The 17,391-nt window shown below is 50.4% G+C and overlaps 1 protein-coding gene and 1 long non-coding RNA gene across 21 annotated transcripts in view; one reads left to right on the top strand and one right to left on the bottom strand.

The window, feature by feature from the left end:
* LOC140389512 (TRAF2 and NCK-interacting protein kinase-like) overlaps positions 1-17,391 on the top strand; it is a 302,323-nt gene that overhangs the window by 273,035 nt on the left and 11,897 nt on the right. For 19 of the 20 annotated variants that reach the window (XM_072473662.1, XM_072473663.1, XM_072473661.1 and 16 more), the window contains 5 exons: positions 2,252-2,419; positions 9,252-9,354; positions 11,049-11,219; positions 12,198-12,341; positions 14,122-14,256. In XM_072473662.1, coding sequence (XP_072329763.1) covers positions 2,252-2,419; positions 9,252-9,354; positions 11,049-11,219; positions 12,198-12,341; positions 14,122-14,256 — 721 coding nt within the window. The remainder of the gene's footprint in view (positions 1-2,251; positions 2,420-9,251; positions 9,355-11,048; positions 11,220-12,197; positions 12,342-14,121; positions 14,257-17,391) is intronic. The other variant, XM_072473668.1, reaches the window with a different exon arrangement.
* Positions 314-17,391, bottom strand: part of LOC140389514 (uncharacterized) — a 71,065-nt gene continuing 53,987 nt past the window's right edge. Inside the window, exon 2 of the long non-coding RNA XR_011934409.1 lies at positions 314-1,822. This is a non-coding gene — a long non-coding RNA (uncharacterized lncRNA). The remainder of the gene's footprint in view (positions 1,823-17,391) is intronic.

The raw sequence follows: 17,391 nt of genomic DNA, 5'->3' as shown, positions 1-17,391 counted from the left end.
AATCTCTAAAACTGTGAGGAAATGTTACTGCACCGCAGGAGAGATGACCAATGGGTATTTTTTATGTTAAAACAAACTTTAATTAGAATGGCACAGTGGTGCAGTGGTTAGCACTGCTGCCTCACGGCACTGAGGACCCAGGTTCGATCCCAGCCCCAGGTCACTGTCCGTCTGGAGTTTGCACACCATAACAGGATATTCTCCCCGTGTCTGCATGGGTCTCACCCCCACAACCCCAAAAGATGTGCAGGGTAGGTGGATTGGCCACGCTAAATTGGCCTTAATTGGGGAAAAAAAAGAATTGGGTACTCAATTTATTTTTAAAACTTTAATTTAATCACAGAATGAGTCACATTAGCAACACAGAAACAGCTTTTATAGTTAACAGTTCCAGCAGTTCTTCAGTGAAAGAGAAAAAGCCATAAATTATATCCTAAATCTGCCACTATATTCCAATTAAGTAAACCTATATATTTCATGTAGCACTCATGAATAAAGTTAACAATCAAGGTTTTATTTGCTTTTCTCTGTGCAGAATCTTTGGAGAGAGAACCTTTGAGACCAAACCGAAATACCTCTCTTCAGATTAGAGTTCTAGAATCTACTGACTCTTCAAACAGACCTGGTTCTTCCTGTTAACTACATCATCTGTACCCAAAACATCAGGCATTGTTTTGTCTCTACTTACAAGATGTCCTTTGTCTTGTTTAACCAGGACCAAACATAATAGCCCTCAGGGGTTCTTCAAACGTAAATAATATTCTATTAGCTAGCTGTCTGTAAACAAGTAAATGGTTCTCAAGATCTGTTAGCTGAACACTTTGGCTGCAAAATCAATGATCACGTCACGTTTGCGGCACTTTCATCACCGCTCTGGCAGTCATACTGTCTGTATGCATCTCAACCCAGGTTTTAATAACATTCCTGCAAAAAATATAAAATATGGCAACTTCCTACATTCATCACAAGAGGCTCACTACTTCCAAAAACAAACCTGTCCGATATGCTGTCTATTCTCACTGGTGTCAATCAGCTTTTAACACATGTCCTCAGCTTCTTCCCAATTATTAAACCGGAATTATCAATCATTAGTATTGCCCTTCAACCCTATAGTTATCCATTGGTAAACATCTAGTGGGTCACGTCTGAGTCTCTGCTGTTCTCCGGTAAATAGAGCAAAGTTCTTGGATTCACAATTGGTTTTGGAATTGCACCACCTGATCCAATCACAGCTGTTTCCTAATCCAATCGGTTGCTACATCTTGGTCCTTGTGTCATCCCAGGATTACCAATCTTTCAGGGCCTCCAGGAATTAAAAGATTAATCTCCGAAGGAACGGCAAGAGAAAGAAAATCACAGGGCTGTTTTTCAAAGGAAGTTCTCGACACTCCCTTTACTGGTGATGTCAAAGTTGTTTGACTGACGGTCATGAATCGTCCAAATGGCTGTAGGAAGGCGGAGCATCGTGAGGATGGGTGTGCTGGACAATCAATGGTGGGAATGTGGGGGGGGGGGGGGCGCAGGACAATTGGACATGTGACTGAAGGGGTCAGCCGTGGCTCAGTCGGTAGCAGTGTTGCCTCCGAGTCCATCGTTTCAAGTCCCACTCCAGGACTTGAGGACAAAAGATCTAGGTGGACACTCCCAGTACTGGTACTGAGGGAGTGCTGCACTGTTGGAGGTGCCCACTTTCACATGAGATGTCAAACCCAAGGTCCTATCTGTCCTCTCGGGCAGATGCAAAAGATTCCATGGTTATTATTTTGAAGAACGGCAAGGGAGTTCTTCTAACCGCCTTGGTCCATACTTGGTTAACGAACATCTGAAAAAAAAAAACCAGATTACCGAGTCACGATCACATTGCTTTTTGTGAGAGCTTGCTGTGCAGAAAGTGGCTGCTGTGTTTCCTACATTGCAACAGTGGCTATACTTCAAAAGTAATCATTTATTGGCCATAGAATACTTTTGTATTTCCTGTCGCTCTGAAGGGTGCTTTACAAATGCAAGTCTTTCTTTCTTTCATCCGGGCGGGGTTGGCAGCCCTGCTATTGTCCCAGCCTGTTACGTTATCCTCACCTCCATTTTCCCTCGCTTTGCTGAATGGGGGGGGGAGTTGGGTTCTTTTTTAAAGCCAGCTGATTTGGGTGATGTAAGCCAGCAGTTTGTGCTTCCCCTGTCTGTGTCTGTCTATCCATCTGTCCTGTCTATCTATCCATCTATCTATCTATCTGTCCTCTCTGTGTCTCTGCAGACCTCTGGTGACAAAAAGCGGACGGGTCATGTTGACAGTAATGGCTTTGCCAGCCACACCAATCTGCCCGATCTGGTGCAGCAAAGCCAGTCTCCTGCCACTACGCCAACCGAGGCAATTGGCCGAACCGCATCTCAACTCGCTCTGGAAACGGACTCGGCAGCTGGGGTAGGTGGTGGTGGTGATGCCGGTGGGATGGTAGAATAGGGAGGAATGTGTCCTCTGACGCTGATGGGACTTTTAGACAATGGGACTAGTTGGATAGCTCTTTGAGCTGGCACTAGCACGATGGGCTGAGTTGCCTTCTTTTACTGCAGTTCTTCCTTTCTGATGGGGATCTGCAATAGTTATTCCATTGGCTAGTTTGAAATTGAACATAGTCTCGTAACCTGGTCCAAACCGACTGGTAACTGCTTGAATTTAACCCCTTGCCTAAAACACAAGGGGCGGGATTCTCCGCCGGCGGGATTCTCCATTTCCCCGCCGCCCGGGGGTTTCCCGCCGGCGCGGGGCTGCCCCACAACGGGAAACCCCATTGACCAGCCGGCGTAACGGAGAACCCCGCCAGCGGGTCGGGGCAGAAATGTGCCGCGGGGGGGGGGTTGGAGAATCCAGCCCAAGGTTTTCCCCTTAAATTGCCAGCCCAACACCCCTCTTCACACCCCACACCGCCACTTTCTCACTCGCTGCTGCCGGCTGATTGCCTGGTTACTGAGCTCCTGGGGGGCCTAGATCCCAAACAGTTGGCGGTAGTTGGGGAGGGGGGATTCTGCCTTTGAGTTTGTCTATCTCTGGCACCTTTGAATGTCATGAGCGCTGTTGCAGTCTGGGAGCTCGGGAATGTCCCCTGACATCCTTTAGTCCTTGCATGTGTTGACAAGAGTGTGGGAAGGCAGCAGGCTAATTGAGGCGTGTCTGTCAACACCAAGACCTGGGCTTAAAGGACTCATTGAAAATGCAAAACATTAAATCGTTTTCTTAAATGGACTAGTCACGCTCCCCCAGTAGCTGAGTTGGCAAGTCCCAAGTGAAAAAAGCTGACATGACCCGTAGCGTGTTTTCCAGCGGCAGATTCACCTGGTCATTGGGACCTCCTGGTCCACCGATTTCCCTGCCGTTTTGCGTGGTTTGCTCGGCTTGCTGCTAGGGAACCTGCCGCTGGGGTAGGACGGAAGATTCCCGGAAAGCGGAAAGGATCGGAAAATCCCACCCATAATTTCATATTTTGACTTTTACTGTGACAAATTACTCATAATAGCGCCAAACCCGAAGTTATAAACAGCCAGGCATTGCAATCTGCACCGAATTACAGCCCTTGTACCAAAACAGCCCACAGTTGGGGTTCAATTCCCGTACTAGCCTCCCCGAACAGGCGCCAGAATGTGTCGACTAGGGGCTTTTCACAGTAACTTCATTGAAGCCTACTTGTGACAATAAGCGATTATTATTATTATTGCACCCATCTTTCAATGGGATCTCGTATACCATTTTTAGTGGTCAACTCCAGGCACTTCCTTTAGTTTCCCAAGAATTTCTCAAATCCACTACAAGCAATAAAGCCTGCCCCAATGATTCGTTCCCCTGGTCATGTCAGGGCGAATTACCCAGAATCCTGAGATGGGTGTAGGAAACATCACTTTGACGGGAGATTGTCTCCCGCCCGTATGCGGCTATGATAACTCGGAAAGCCAAGAAGCCTCTTCTCTCGGCTGACCACCCAGAACTTCTGTCTGTGATATTCAGTGATTTGTAGGGAAGCCTGTAACCTGGGGCGTCATTCTCCGACCCCCCAGCGGGTCGGAGAATGGCCGTTGGCCACCGTGAATCCCGCCCGCGCCGGTTGCTGAAGTCTCCGGTACCAGATATTTGGCGGGGGTGGGAATCGGGCCGCGCCGGTTGGCGGGCCCCCCCGCTCGATTCTCCGGCCCGGATGGGCCGAAGTCACGCCGAGAAATTGCCTGTCCCGCCGGCGTAAATTAGAGTTGCTATTTACCGGCGGGACAAGGCGGAGTGGGCGGGGTCCTGGGGGTGGGCGCGGGGCGATCTGGCCCCGGGGGGTGCCCCCATGGTGGCCTGGCCCGCGATCGGGGCCCACCGATCCGCGGGCGGGCCTGTGCCGTGGGGGCACTCTTTCCCTTCCGCCTCCGCAACGGTCTCCTCCATGGCGGAGACGGAAGAGACTCTCCCCACTGCGCATGCGCGGGAAACTGTCAGCGGCCGCTGACACTCCCGCGCATGCGCCGCCCCAACATGTCATTTCTGCGCCAGCTGGCGGGGCAACAAAGGCCATTTCTGCCAGCTGGCGGGGCGGAAATCCCTCCGGCGTCGGCCTAGCCCCTCAATGTTGGGACTCGGCCCCCAAAGATGCGGAGCATTCCGCACCTTTGGGGCGGCGCGATGCCCATCTGATTGGCGCCGTTTTGGGCGCCAGTCGGCGGACATCGCGCCGTTTGGGGAGAATTGCGCCCCAGATCTCTAAAATGACTTCCCCTGCACTCTTTCCCCCACGGAAATTTGAAAAAATTAACCTCGTCAGGAGGTCAAACTGCTGATTAGCAGCATTTGGCCCCCAACTGCCTTTCATCTCAGAAGTAAATGGATAGATTACAGCACAACTGTTTAAACTCAATACTTTCAACACCTTTCTGAGACTTTTGGAGACACAGATTCTTTTATTTTATTAAATTTAGAGTACCCAGTTCATTTTTTCCAATTAAGCGGCAATTTAGCGTGGCCAATCCACCTAGCCTGCACATCTTTGGGTTGTGGGGGCGAAATCCGCGCAGACACGGGGAGAATATGCAAACTCCACACAGACAGTGACCCGGGGCCGGGATCGAATCTGGGATTTCGGCACCATGATGCAGCAGTGCTAACCACTGTGCCACTCTGCTGTCCACTGGAGACTCAGATTCTACCCATGGTGAACTCAGAGTGCTTCCATTATCTCAGCATAACTTCCTTGCATCTTCTGGGTCTGCCTTTGATCTTTAACCACACCAGGCATATTTTCAAGCAGATTTCAGAAGTGGGTGACGGGATCCCTTCCATTTCATCCATAATTGAAGACACCGTTCGAAACCACAATATTATAAACCTCATAAATGTAACCAGAGCAGCAAGGTCCTAGAGTTCGACCCCTGCCCAGGGTTGGCCAGGAAAACAGGTGTTACATTGGCAGACCACAGCAGAATTAATCATGGGCATCGAGAATTGCAGAGAGTGAGGACCAGCTCCATTACCCAGTAACCACGAGATGGCATCGATGTGTCTGCACGAGGTGAGGGCAGCATCATGCTCCATGTTGGAAACTCTCCCACAATTGCACATCGGCACACTGATTTCCAGCCCTGTACTTGAAGAGCTGCCACTCGGCCAAGCGTTTTGGGGTGGTGGTAGGGTTGGGGTGTGGGGGCTCATTGGGGAGGGGGGGGGGGGGAAGAATTGGACAGACATTTAAAAACAAAATTGTAAACTATCAATGGTTTTGATTGTCTGGACTGTGTGGAGTCAGGATGAGGAGTATGATCTCTCCTGCAGAATCTGGTCTTGATTTCAGCTGTGACCCTCACTCCGTTCAGAATTACGACATTGACCCACAAGACACTCCCACACTCTCCGTGCACGACAAAGGGAGTGTCTCACTGTCGAGGGTCAGTCTTGAGGGAGCATCTCACTGTCGGGAGGTCAGTCCCGAGGTAGTGCTTCACTGTCAGAGGGTCAGTTCTGAGGAAGTGCTGCACTGTGAGAGGGTCAGTACTGAGGGAGTGCTGCACTGTCAGAGGGTCAGTACTGAGGGAGTGCTGCACTGTCAGAGGGTCAGTACTGAGGAAGTGCTGCACTGTCAGAGGGTCAGTACTGAGGGAGTGCTGCACTGTCAGAGGGTCAGTACTGAGGGAGCGCTGCACTGTCAGAGGGTCAGTACTGAGGGAGTGCTGCACTGTCAGAGGGTCAGTACTGAGGGAGTGCTGCACTGTCAGAGGGTCAGTACTGAGGGAGTGCTGCACTGTCAGAGGGTCAGTACTGAGAGAGTGCTGCACTGTCAGAGGGTCAGTACTGAGGGAGTGCCGCACTGTCAGAGGTCAGTACTGAGGGAGTGCTGCACTGTCAGAGGGTCAGTACTGAGGGAGTGCTGCACTGTCAGAGGGTCAGTACTGAGGGAGTGCTGCACTGTCAGAGGGTCAGTACTGAGAGAGTGCTGCACTGTCAGAGGGTCAGTACTGAGGGAGTGCCGCACTGTCAGAGGTCAGTACTGAGGGAGTGCCGCACTGACAGAGGGTCAGTACTGAGGGAGTGCCGCACTGTCAGAGGGTCAGTACTGAGGGAGTACTGCACTGACAGAGCGTCAGTACTGAGGGAGTGCTGCACTGTCAGAGGGTCAGTACTGAGGGAGTGCTGCACTGTCAGAGGGTCAGTACTGAGGGAGTGCTGCACTGTCAGAGGGTCAGTACTGAGGGAGCGCTGCACTGTCAGAGGGTCAGTACTGAGGGAGTGCTGCACTGTCAGAGGGTCAGTACTGAGGGAGGGCTGCACTGTCAGAGGGTCAGTACTGAGGGAGTGCTGCACTGTCAGAGGGTCAGTAATGAGGGAGTGCCGCACTGTCTGCGGGTCAGTACTGAGGGAGTGCTGCACTGTCAGAGGGTCAGTACTGAGGGAGTGCTGCACTGTCAGAGGGTCAGTACTGAGGGAGCGCCGCACTGTCAGAGGGTCAGTACTAAGGGAGTGCCGCACTGTCAGAGGGTCAGTACTGAGGGAGTGCTGCATTGTAGGAAACTTCCTCTTTCAGATGAGGCATAAAATAAAGGCCCTATGGAACTCTCTCATAGCAATTCTTTTGCATCAACTACAACCATAAAATGTGGACAATGTGATCATTTATATCCTTGTTGTTTGGGGGTGGGGGATGGTTGATAAGTGCAAATTAGCATAATTACTGGTGATATAGTGTGGTTTCTATAATGGGTGTGGTTACTCTGCAATGCCTGTTTTAAGCCCAGAAACTAGGTTTTAATATCTACCCCAATGCCTTTAAGCTTGGTTATTGCCACACATTCCAACACTCGTAGAATCTCTACAGTGACGAAGGAGGCCATTTGGCCCATCGAGTCTGCACTGACCCACCAAAAGAGCAACCTACCTAGGCCAAAGCCCCACCCTATCCTATCCCCTTAACCCCACCTAACCTACACATCTTTGGACTGTGGGAGGAAAGGCTGTGGGACTTTGGGCAGCACGGTAGCATAGTGGTTAGCATAATTGGTTCACAGGGTTCCAGGTTCGATTCCCGGCTTGGGTTACTGTCTGTGCGGAGTCTGCACGTTCTCCCCGTGTCTGCGTGGGTTTCCACCGGGTGCTCCGGTTTCCTCCCACAGTCCAAAGATGTGCAGGTTAGGTGGATTGGCCATGCTAAATTTGCCCTTAATGACCAAAATTGCCCTTAGTGTTGGGTGGGGTTACTGGGTTATGGGGATAGGGTGGAGGTGTGGGCTTGGGTAGGGTGCTCTTTCAAAGAGCCGGTGCAGACTCGATGGGCCGAATGGCCTCCTTCTGCACTGTAAATTCTATGATTCTATGAAACCGGAGCACCCGGAGGAGACCCATGCACACACGGGGAGAACGTACAAACTCCGCAGAGGCAATCACCCGAGGCCGGAATTGAACCTGGGTCTCTGGCACTGTGAGGCAGCAGTGCTAACCACTGTGCCACCATGCCCTCCTTAAGGGCTAATGACTGCTGATTTAAAAAATTATTTTCTGGGATGTGGCCGTCGCTGGTTAGGCCAGCATTTATTGCCCATCCCTAATTGTCTTTCAGAAGGTGGTGATGAGCTGCCTTCTTGAACCGCTGCAGTCCCGGAGGTGTAGGTGCACCCGCTGTGCTGTTAGGGAGGGAGTTCCAGGATTTGGACTCCGGAACGGTGATATATTTCCCAGTCAGGATGGTGAGTGACTTGGAGGGGAACCTCCAGGTTCCCAGATATCTGGTGCCATCAAGTTAACTAATTGGATGTATCACCAGCTACAATCAGTTAGTGTAATTGTTCTAATTTGTTAAGGTTGCCGGGTAAGTCACTCGCACTCGTTCCGTGCCCGTTGGGCGCCGCAGGAGTTGGACTGCTTTATTGAACCCCTCCTATCACATTTTGATTTGATGTTGTGAAGTTTCCGTTTCTCTTTGTTATTTTTGGGCAGTGCTTCTACCAGGGGGCGGCCCCTTTTTAAGTTGTCCTTCAGTTCATTTCTGTTAGTCTATTGAGTTGATGAACCCTAAAATACATCATCCGCATTGGACAACAACCAAACCCCCTCACAAACTGTTGGCCCCTGACGTGTGGGCCTTGCTTTCAAATTCCTACATGGTCTTGCCAACCCCCCCCCCTCCCAATCTGTGTAACCTCCTCCGTTCTCCGTACCCGCTGAGATCTCATCACTTTTCCAATCCTGGATGGTTGCACCCCCCCCCCCCCGATATCTATTTCTTTACCATTGGTGGGTGAACATCAGCTGCCTGAGCTCCAGAATCCTGTCCCTAAATCTCTCTGTTCCTTCTCTGTTGTGTGGGTTTCTGGCTGTGCAGCTAGTGGGAGCGTGCTGACCCAATGTTGTGTACAAGCAATGTTCTCTTTATGATCTGAGCATGTGTGGTCGTATGTCAACCTGAAAGGGACCATGTGGTGCAAAAGGCAGCATTACACAACCAACAGAAATTAGAGCAACATTTCTCTCTCCTTCCATTCTCTCTCTTTCTCTCTCTCGCCCCCTTTAAAACCCTCCTTAAAACCCAGGTCTTTGACCAAATCTTTGGTCACCTGCACTAATACCTCCCTAAGTCACCCAGTGTCTGATTGTGGTTAATAATGCTTCTGTGAAACGTTGGGAAGCTTTATTCCAGCAATGGCGTAACGTAAATGCAATTTGTTAGTGTTGTTGTTGTAAGCTGCAATTGTTGCCTCACCAGGATACAATACTTTGAGTGAAATGGGACATTTGTTTGTTGCAGTATGGCCGGAGCACGGGCACAAAGTCGTCCTTCACTCCGTTTGTCGACCCAAGAGTATTTCAGACATCACCAAGTGGCAACGAGGAAGAATCATCAGCAGCCGGTAAGTGGCAGCTGGCAACGATGACACCTGATCTCGGGAGTCAAGATTTGTCAGGAGAGATTCACAGATTTCCATTTGCCAGATCAACGATGAAGTGTTGTCCTCGAGTAATTTTTTATTTGTTCTTGGGGTGTGGGTGTGGTTAGGCTGGGCCAGAGTTTGATGCCCTAATTGCCCTTGGATTCTGTGGCTCCCTTGACCATTTCAAAGAGGAGCAGTGAAGAGTCGCCACCTGGCTGTGGGTCTGGAGTCACATGTAGGCCAGACCGGGTAAGGACGGCAGATTTCCTTCCCTAAAGGACATTAGTGAACCTGGTGGTTTTTTACGACAATCGGCAATGGTTTCATGGTCATCATAAGACTTTTAATTCCAGATTTTTATTGAATTGGTTTCACCATTTACCTTTGGTGGGTTTCGAACCCAGGTCTCTGGATTAGGACCCAGGACTTTCTTTAGCAAATAGTCGTCTTTAGAAAATAGACGACTGTTTTAGATGGAGGATCTGGATCGGTGCAGGCTTGGAGGGCCGAAGGGCCTGTTCCTGCGCTGTAATTTTTCTTTGTTCTTCTTCTTTGTATTACTAGCCCAGTGACAACTACACCCCCGGCTTCCTCAGAGCGGTGGCCCTCTGACCTCTGTCTGAACATCCAGGGGTTGATGCCGTACCCCAAAGTCCTGAAGATATCATTGGCATGGCAACATTTCACACTACAATTATCGGCCCCTTCCCTTCCCCTTTCCCCCTTCCCTTTCGTCCGTTATGAAGGCCTGGGTGTCAGAAATCAATTGCTGTTTGATTGAATGGGCCGATGGCTTTGTTGCCAGCACTATCTGATTGTTCCATTGACTGATGTTCATTGAGATCACCACCACCCTCTTCCATTAAGAAAAATAAGGGGTAATCTCATAGAATTCAAACAGGACAGGGCAGATTCAGGAAGGATGATGGGGGGTGTCCAGAACCAGGGGGCACAGTCTGAGGATACGGGGTAGACCATTTGGGACAGAGATGAGGAGAACTTCCTTCACACGAGAGCAGTCGGCCTGTGGAATTCGTTACCACAGGAAGTAGTTGAGGCCAAAACATTGCATGTTTTCAAGAAGGGGATTAAAGGACATAGGGAGAAAGCAGGATTAGGCTATTGAGTTGGAAGATCAGCTACGATCATAATGAATGGTGTAGTGGGTTTGTAGGGCAGAACTGCCACCTCCTGCTCCTATCTTCTATGTTTCTAAAAGTGGAATTTACTCCTGTTGGCAGTCTTGAAGGCATAGGCATCCTTCAGAGAGAGGGTTCATTGAGGGCAGGATTCGGTGGGTAGCAGGTCCTGCTTCAGGGGCTTGAGCCCATGATCTATACTGACACTCGCAGTGAAGTACTGAGGGTGTGCAGCACTGTCGGGATTAAAGTCTTTTGGGCGAGATGATCTGTCTCTCGAGCAGACGTAACAGATCCCAAGGCACTATTATAGAGAAAAGCAGGAAAGACCCAGAATGCAGCCAATCGGAATCCGTCATGCAACATCACTAAAACAGATTACCCGTTATTTAATTGCTGCTTGTGGAATCCTGCAGTGTAAAAATTGGCTGCCATGATTCCTGCATGTTAACAGGGAGTTTGCAGTGGGTGTTGTAATTTTCTGATATAATTAGTTAGATTCTGCGTTCAGCTGGTGTCCTTGTGTTTTTCCAGCAATGTTCTCCAGTGAGATGCTCCGACAGGAACAGGCGAAGCTGAATGAAGTTCGGAAAATCTCCGTGGTAAACGTGAACCCAACAAACATCCGACCCCACAGTGACACCCCAGAGATCCGGAAATACAAGAAGCGATTCAACTCTGAAATACTCTGCGCCGCACTGTGGGGTGAGCTTACGGACCTTATTTACTCTTTCCCCTCTCCGGCCGTCCCTTTGGCAATTGCCTCTCCTCCTCCTCCTCCACAGAATCAATCATCCGTGAGTTCTCAGCAGTGAATTGGAAGACTATTGGACCATGGGAGGTATCACATCCAAGCCCCGCTATGCCTGTGAAGCCCCATCATCCGTTGGAGATTTTGGGTGATGTGGCCAGAGTGGAGCCTGAGGCACCGGGTGATTGTTGCCATGCGGCACTGATGGGCCTGAGCGGTTTGCCGCTGCAGATAGGCCCATTCTCCTTACGGGCACTGACCAGTCCTCCAGAAGTCACATTCATTTATACACTTTGGTGCCTAAAAGCAGATAGACCCAATGTTAAAGCCTACACAAACCGCTGCAGTCAGCTCTCCTTATACCAGCACCTTCGATGATTTGGTGCAGAGTTCTTGAGCAGTATTCTGGGTTGTTCTGCATGGAGAGGTTAGGTGCCTGCACTCTTGTTGCATATTTCCAGATGGTAAGTGGGTTCAATGGTCTACCTCACGTCTACATTGAATAATGCCACCTCATGTTTGCTGCACACATTGACTTCTTCGGGATTCCATTGGACAGTGAGGCTGTCTATCTTGTGTGTGTATGTGCATGTATACGTGTGCAAATGTGCCACCTTTAGCCCTGTCTGATTTGAGCATGAACTGATGTGATTGACCCCTTGCAAGCTCAGCTGTGCATCACCGTTCACTGTTAGATTGGAGCTGGTCAAAATTGATCATCGTGAATGGTTCTCAATGAAGGTGCTGTGAACGAATCAAAGTGGGATTCGGTGGCGATAGAATAAGAATCTGTGCCATGTTTCCCCCCCCCCCCCCCCCCCCCCCCCCCCCCCAGAACGATCTGCCCGCTTGTGTTGCCGCTGGATGCCAATCTCTTCTTCTGACATTGAAATGTCCCGTCACCTTCCTTGCTGTTCCCCCTTGTCTTCCAGGAGTCAACCTATTGGTGGGCACTGAAAATGGTTTAATGTTACTGGACAGGAGTGGCCAAGGCAAGGTCTACAGCCTCATCAATCGCAGGCGCTTCCATCAGATGGATGTACTGGAGGGTCTCAATATACTGGTGACTATATCTGGTAAGGGGTCAGTTTAGATATTCTGTACATGTTCCAGGTCAGCCATGGGTAAAGAGCGTGAGAGAGGGGACGGCTAATCATTATTAAAGTTTAATCCGACTTTCTATTTCAGGGGCTATTTGACCTGTCTGCATTATTTCTATTTTGTGTGTGTTGGGGTGGGTGGGGAGCGATATCCCTCCTGCCTGTGGGGGTGAGGTCCATGCCGGTGGGGGAGGACTGTGTCCGAGGAGGAGGGGAGGTTCTCAACGTGGAGGTTCCTAAAGGGCGCCCAATCTCGGGATTCCCGCCTGCCGTCTTTTGCCCGGCCCCACCCCGCCAACGTGACTCCGTGGGCCACGCCTGCAGATTTCTTTCTGCAGAGTGCTGGGTTATCTGAAGCGAGAGGCCGGATGTGCAGCCTGCGAGCTGCACGCCGATCCTCCCGTTGGGGCCAGCACTCTGTGCGGAGAAGGTTCCGCCCCAAGACTTTGCCAGAGCCGGAGCTGATGTAGGTTTAACGCCTCGCGAATTCTGTCGCTTAGTTTATGAAATCTTTGGTCAACGTTCGAGTTAAACCCCCAACCCCCATGTCTACAGTGACTTTGACATTTGCAGAAGGTTCCAAAATCGGTGACATTTCGAAATGTGAGCACTGCTGTAATGTGGGAAACACGGCAACTAAGCTGTGCACAGTAAGATCCCACAAACAGCAGCAGAGGGATGACGGGCAGATCATTATTTTTTTGTCTGATGGTGTCGGTTGAGGAATAGATATTGGCCAGGACACTGGGGACAACTGTGCCATGGGAACTCTTGTGACAAACTGAGAGCGGATGTGGCCTCGCTTTAATGTCAGAATTGAAAAACGTCACCCATGGCAGAGCTGCACTCCGTACTGCACAGGAGCGCCTGCCCCGATTGTGCGCTGCAGTGTCTGCAGTGCGACTTTAATCAACATTGTTCTGACTCCTGAGGTCAGAGAGCTGCTGCCCACCCACGCTCAGCCCACGCCGGGCCAGGCGCGAATCGCGTGACGCCGCCCCGACGCCGGTCTGCCGATTCTCCGGAGAGCGGGATTCTCTGCCCGGGATGGGCCGAGCGGCCACGCAAAAAAACCCGAGTCCCGCCGGCTCGGTCCACGTGTGGTCTTGCCCGGCGGGACCTCGTCATGCATGCATCGGGGGGGGGGGGGGGGGGGGGGGGGCCACCGCTGTGGCCTGGCCCGCGATCTGGGCCGGCCTCTCGGGCTGGGGACCTCTTTTGCTCCGCGACGGCTCCTGTAGCCCTACGCCATGGTGCGTCAGGGCTGGCGTGGAGAAGGGAGACACCGCGCATGCGCGCACTGGCGCCAGTCGCACTGCGCATGCGTAGACCCGCGGCGCCCATCTGACATCGGCAGCTGGAGCGACGTGGGTCGCTCCAGTGCCATGCTGGCCCCCTGCAGGGGTCAGAATCGCTGCTCCTGAGGCCATGGTGACGCCGTGGTGAAACGCGACAATGTTTATGACGGCGTCAACACTTAGCCTCAGGATCAGAGAATCCTGGTCTCTGCTGTTTCTGACAGTCGCATTTTCACAACATTGGCCGGGATTTCACCGTCGTCAGTGACGGGAATCGCCGTGGGCGGGATGGGAAAATTTGGCGAGCGGCCCAAAGTCAAATGACTGGAAAAATCCCGCCTTTCTGTAATGAAGAAGTGTTTCCTTCTCTTAGCATTTGCAAACCCGAGGAACAGTTTGAAGATGGGCTGGGGGAAGGTGCAGTACATTCATGTTGATACATTTTTCTCACTGAACAGGTAAGAAGAATAAATTGAGGGTGTATTACCTGTCTTGGCTGAAGAATAGGATATTGCACAATGACCCTGAGGTGGAAAAGAAGCAGGGTTGGACCACAGTTGGTGATTTGGAGGGCTGTGTACATTACAAAGTTGGTATGTAACAGATTGGAGACGCAATGCTTGATCATTATGTTCTTGGATTGAGATGTTGGTGTATCACAATCCCTTCACCTGTAAGCGCGCAGTGGAGAATGGTAGACAAAGCTCAGGGAATTAATCACTGGTTAGAAACAGAAGGAGGCCATTCAGCCCATTTTCTCTGTGCTGGCCCTCTGAAGGAACAATTCACCTCGTGCCACTGTCCGGTCTTTTCCCTGCTGCCTGTAGTCGCTTTCTTCTCAAATAATAATCCAATTCTCTCTTTAATGCCACCCATGGCTGGTTCCGCCACACTCCACATCCTGGTCACTCGCTCCATGAAAAGATCTTTCCCTGTGTCGCCATTGCTCCTTTCGCCAACAACCTTAAATTTGTCCCCTCGCATTCTTGATCCTCCCACCAATGGGAATGGTCCCTCCCTCCCCACTCTGTCGCGATTCTGGTCATCTCGATCTAATCTCCGCCTCCTCTGTCCCAAGAAGAACCCCCCCCCCCCCCCCCGCCGGCCTGTCCAATCTTTCCTCACAGCTGCAATTTTCCAGACCTGGAACATCCTGGTCAATCTCCTCTGTCCCCTCTCTAATGCAATGACATCTTTCTGTAAAGAGGTGACCAGAGCTGCTAACACTGCTCAAATTGGGCCTACTTACTGATTAATACAGTTCGAACATAACCTCCCTACTCTTCTATTCTGTGCCTCAGGTAACAAATGAAAGGATTCCATTTGCCTTCCCAACCACTCTATAAATCTGTCCTGAGACCTTCAGGGATCTTTTTTTTTTCTTTTTCAAATAAATTTAGTGTACCCAATTAATTTTTTCCAATTAAGGGGCAATTTAGCGTGGCCAATCCACCTATCCTGCACATCTTTTGGGTTGTGGGGGCGAAACCCACGCAGACACGGGGAGAATGTGCAAACTCCACACGGACAGTGACCCAGAGCCGGGATCGAACCCGGGACCTCGGCGCCGTTTGGCAGCAGTGCTAACCACTGCACCACCGTGCTGCCCACCCTCGGGGATCTGTGGACACTCGCTCCATTTGCTCTACATCTCTCCGTATCCCCCCATTTATTGAGTAATCCTTGGTCTTATTTCACTTCCCCAAATGTCTCACCTCAGACTTCTCTGGGTTGAATTCCACTTTGCCACTTTTCCACCCAGCTGACCAGTCCGTTGATATCTTTCTATAGTTCGCAGTGAACCTCTTCCTTGTCAACCATGCGGTCAATTGTTTTTTTATATGTATTTTATTCCAAATATGTTCAACTTAGTAACGCAACCTTAACATCCAACAGAGTATACATTTTTCCCATTTACTTCACCTCAACCCCGACAATCCTTGATAGGCTCCTAAACACTGCCTCCTAAAAGTTCTCCAGCTCCACCCCAGGACATATGGGCCCCCTCTCCCCCCCTCTCGCATCCCTCCACTACCTCCAGGAAAAAACCCACTCACCCGGGCCCGAGTCAGATGGACCCTGTGCACTACCTTAAACTGTAGAAGACACGTCCTTACGCAGGAGGAGATTCACTCGCCGCATTACCTCGCGTCAAATTCCCCATCCTATCTCCCTCCCCAACTCCTCCTCCCACTTCCGCTTGATCCTTTTCACTAAGGTCGCGTCCTTCTCTCCCAACCACCCATATATGTGTCCACTCCTACCATCGGTCAATTATGCGGTCAATATTTGTGTGACGTGCAAACTTCTTCATCCTGCCCCCTGTATTTACATCCAAGTTGTTACTATAGATTTATCTTCTGACTACTCTTAACACAATGGAGTACATTATTTCCAGACCTGGTGATTCATCCACTTTAAAGGATGCTATTCCCCTGAATACTTCCTCTCTCACTATGTTTATCACATCCAATGCTTCACACTCCTCCTCAACTACAATATCTGCCTCATCCCCTCTTTTGTGAAGACAGATTCATTAAAATACTTATTAAGAACCATACCCACCTCCAGACACAAGTTACCTTTCTGGTCTTTTATGGATCCTGTGCTTTCCTTAGTTAGTCTCTTGGGTTCTCCTTGATTTTGCTTGACAATATTCTTTGATGTCCTCACTTTGGTTCCCTAATTTCCGTTATGATTTCACCTACACTTTTTCCACCCCGTCCAAGCTCTCTGTAATATGGAGTTCTCGGTGTTTGACAGAAGCTTTCTTTGACCTTTTTTTGCAATATTTTTATTAAGTTTTTAACATTGAGACTTTCTTTTTCTGCCTCATCTTACCCTGTAAGCTGCTGGGGCGGCACGGCAGCACAGTGGTTAGCACAGTAGCTTCACAGCTTCAGGGTCCCAGGTTCGATTCCCGGCTTGGGTCACTGTCCGTGCGGAGTCTGCACGTTCTCCCCGTGTCAGCGTGGGTTTCCTCCGGGTGCTCCGGTTTCCTCCCACAGTCCAAAGACGTGCAGGTTAGGTGGATTGGCCATTATAAATTGCCCTTAGTGTCGAAAAAGGTGAGGTGGGGTTACTGGGTTACGGTGACAGGGTGGAGGTGTTGACCTTGGGTAGGGTGCTCTTTCCAAGAGCTGGTGCAGACTCGATGGGCCGAATGGCCTCCTGCATTGTAAACTCTACGATTCTATGCTTGACATCTGAGGGACTCTAGATTTGGCTGATCCACCCTTTTTGTTTGTGGAAAAACGTTTACTCTGAACCCCCTGACTCTCCCCTTTGAATGCCTCCCACTGCCCTGACTTTCAAGCAGCTGTTTCTTGGGCCACTCCCGCTAAATCACTCCTCAGCTTAGTAAAATTGGCCTTGCCCCAATTTAGAAGTGTAACTCCTGCTCTTATGCTTCTCCAATCTAGCGACTTAACTGAAATTCCTCATCCCCGGAATCATTCTTGTGAATCTCTTCTGCACCCTCTCCGATACCTTCGGATCCATCCTGAAGTGTGGTGTCCGGAACCGGACACAGTATTCCAGCTCCGCTGAACCAGTGTTTAATGAACCAAAATGAGTCACTTCAATTTGAAGAAAAGTACAGCACAGGAACAGGCCCTTCGGCCCTCCAAGCCCGTGCCGACCATGCTGCCCGTCTAAACTAAAATCTTCTACACTTCCTGGGTCCGTATCCCTCTATTCCCATCCTATTCATGTATTTGTCAAGATGC

Source organism: Scyliorhinus torazame, chromosome 14 (genome assembly GCF_047496885.1).
Source record: "Scyliorhinus torazame isolate Kashiwa2021f chromosome 14, sScyTor2.1, whole genome shotgun sequence".
In the NCBI taxonomy this organism is placed as follows: domain Eukaryota; kingdom Metazoa; phylum Chordata; class Chondrichthyes; order Carcharhiniformes; family Scyliorhinidae; genus Scyliorhinus; species Scyliorhinus torazame.
This window is presented reverse-complemented; position numbering and strand designations above follow the sequence as displayed.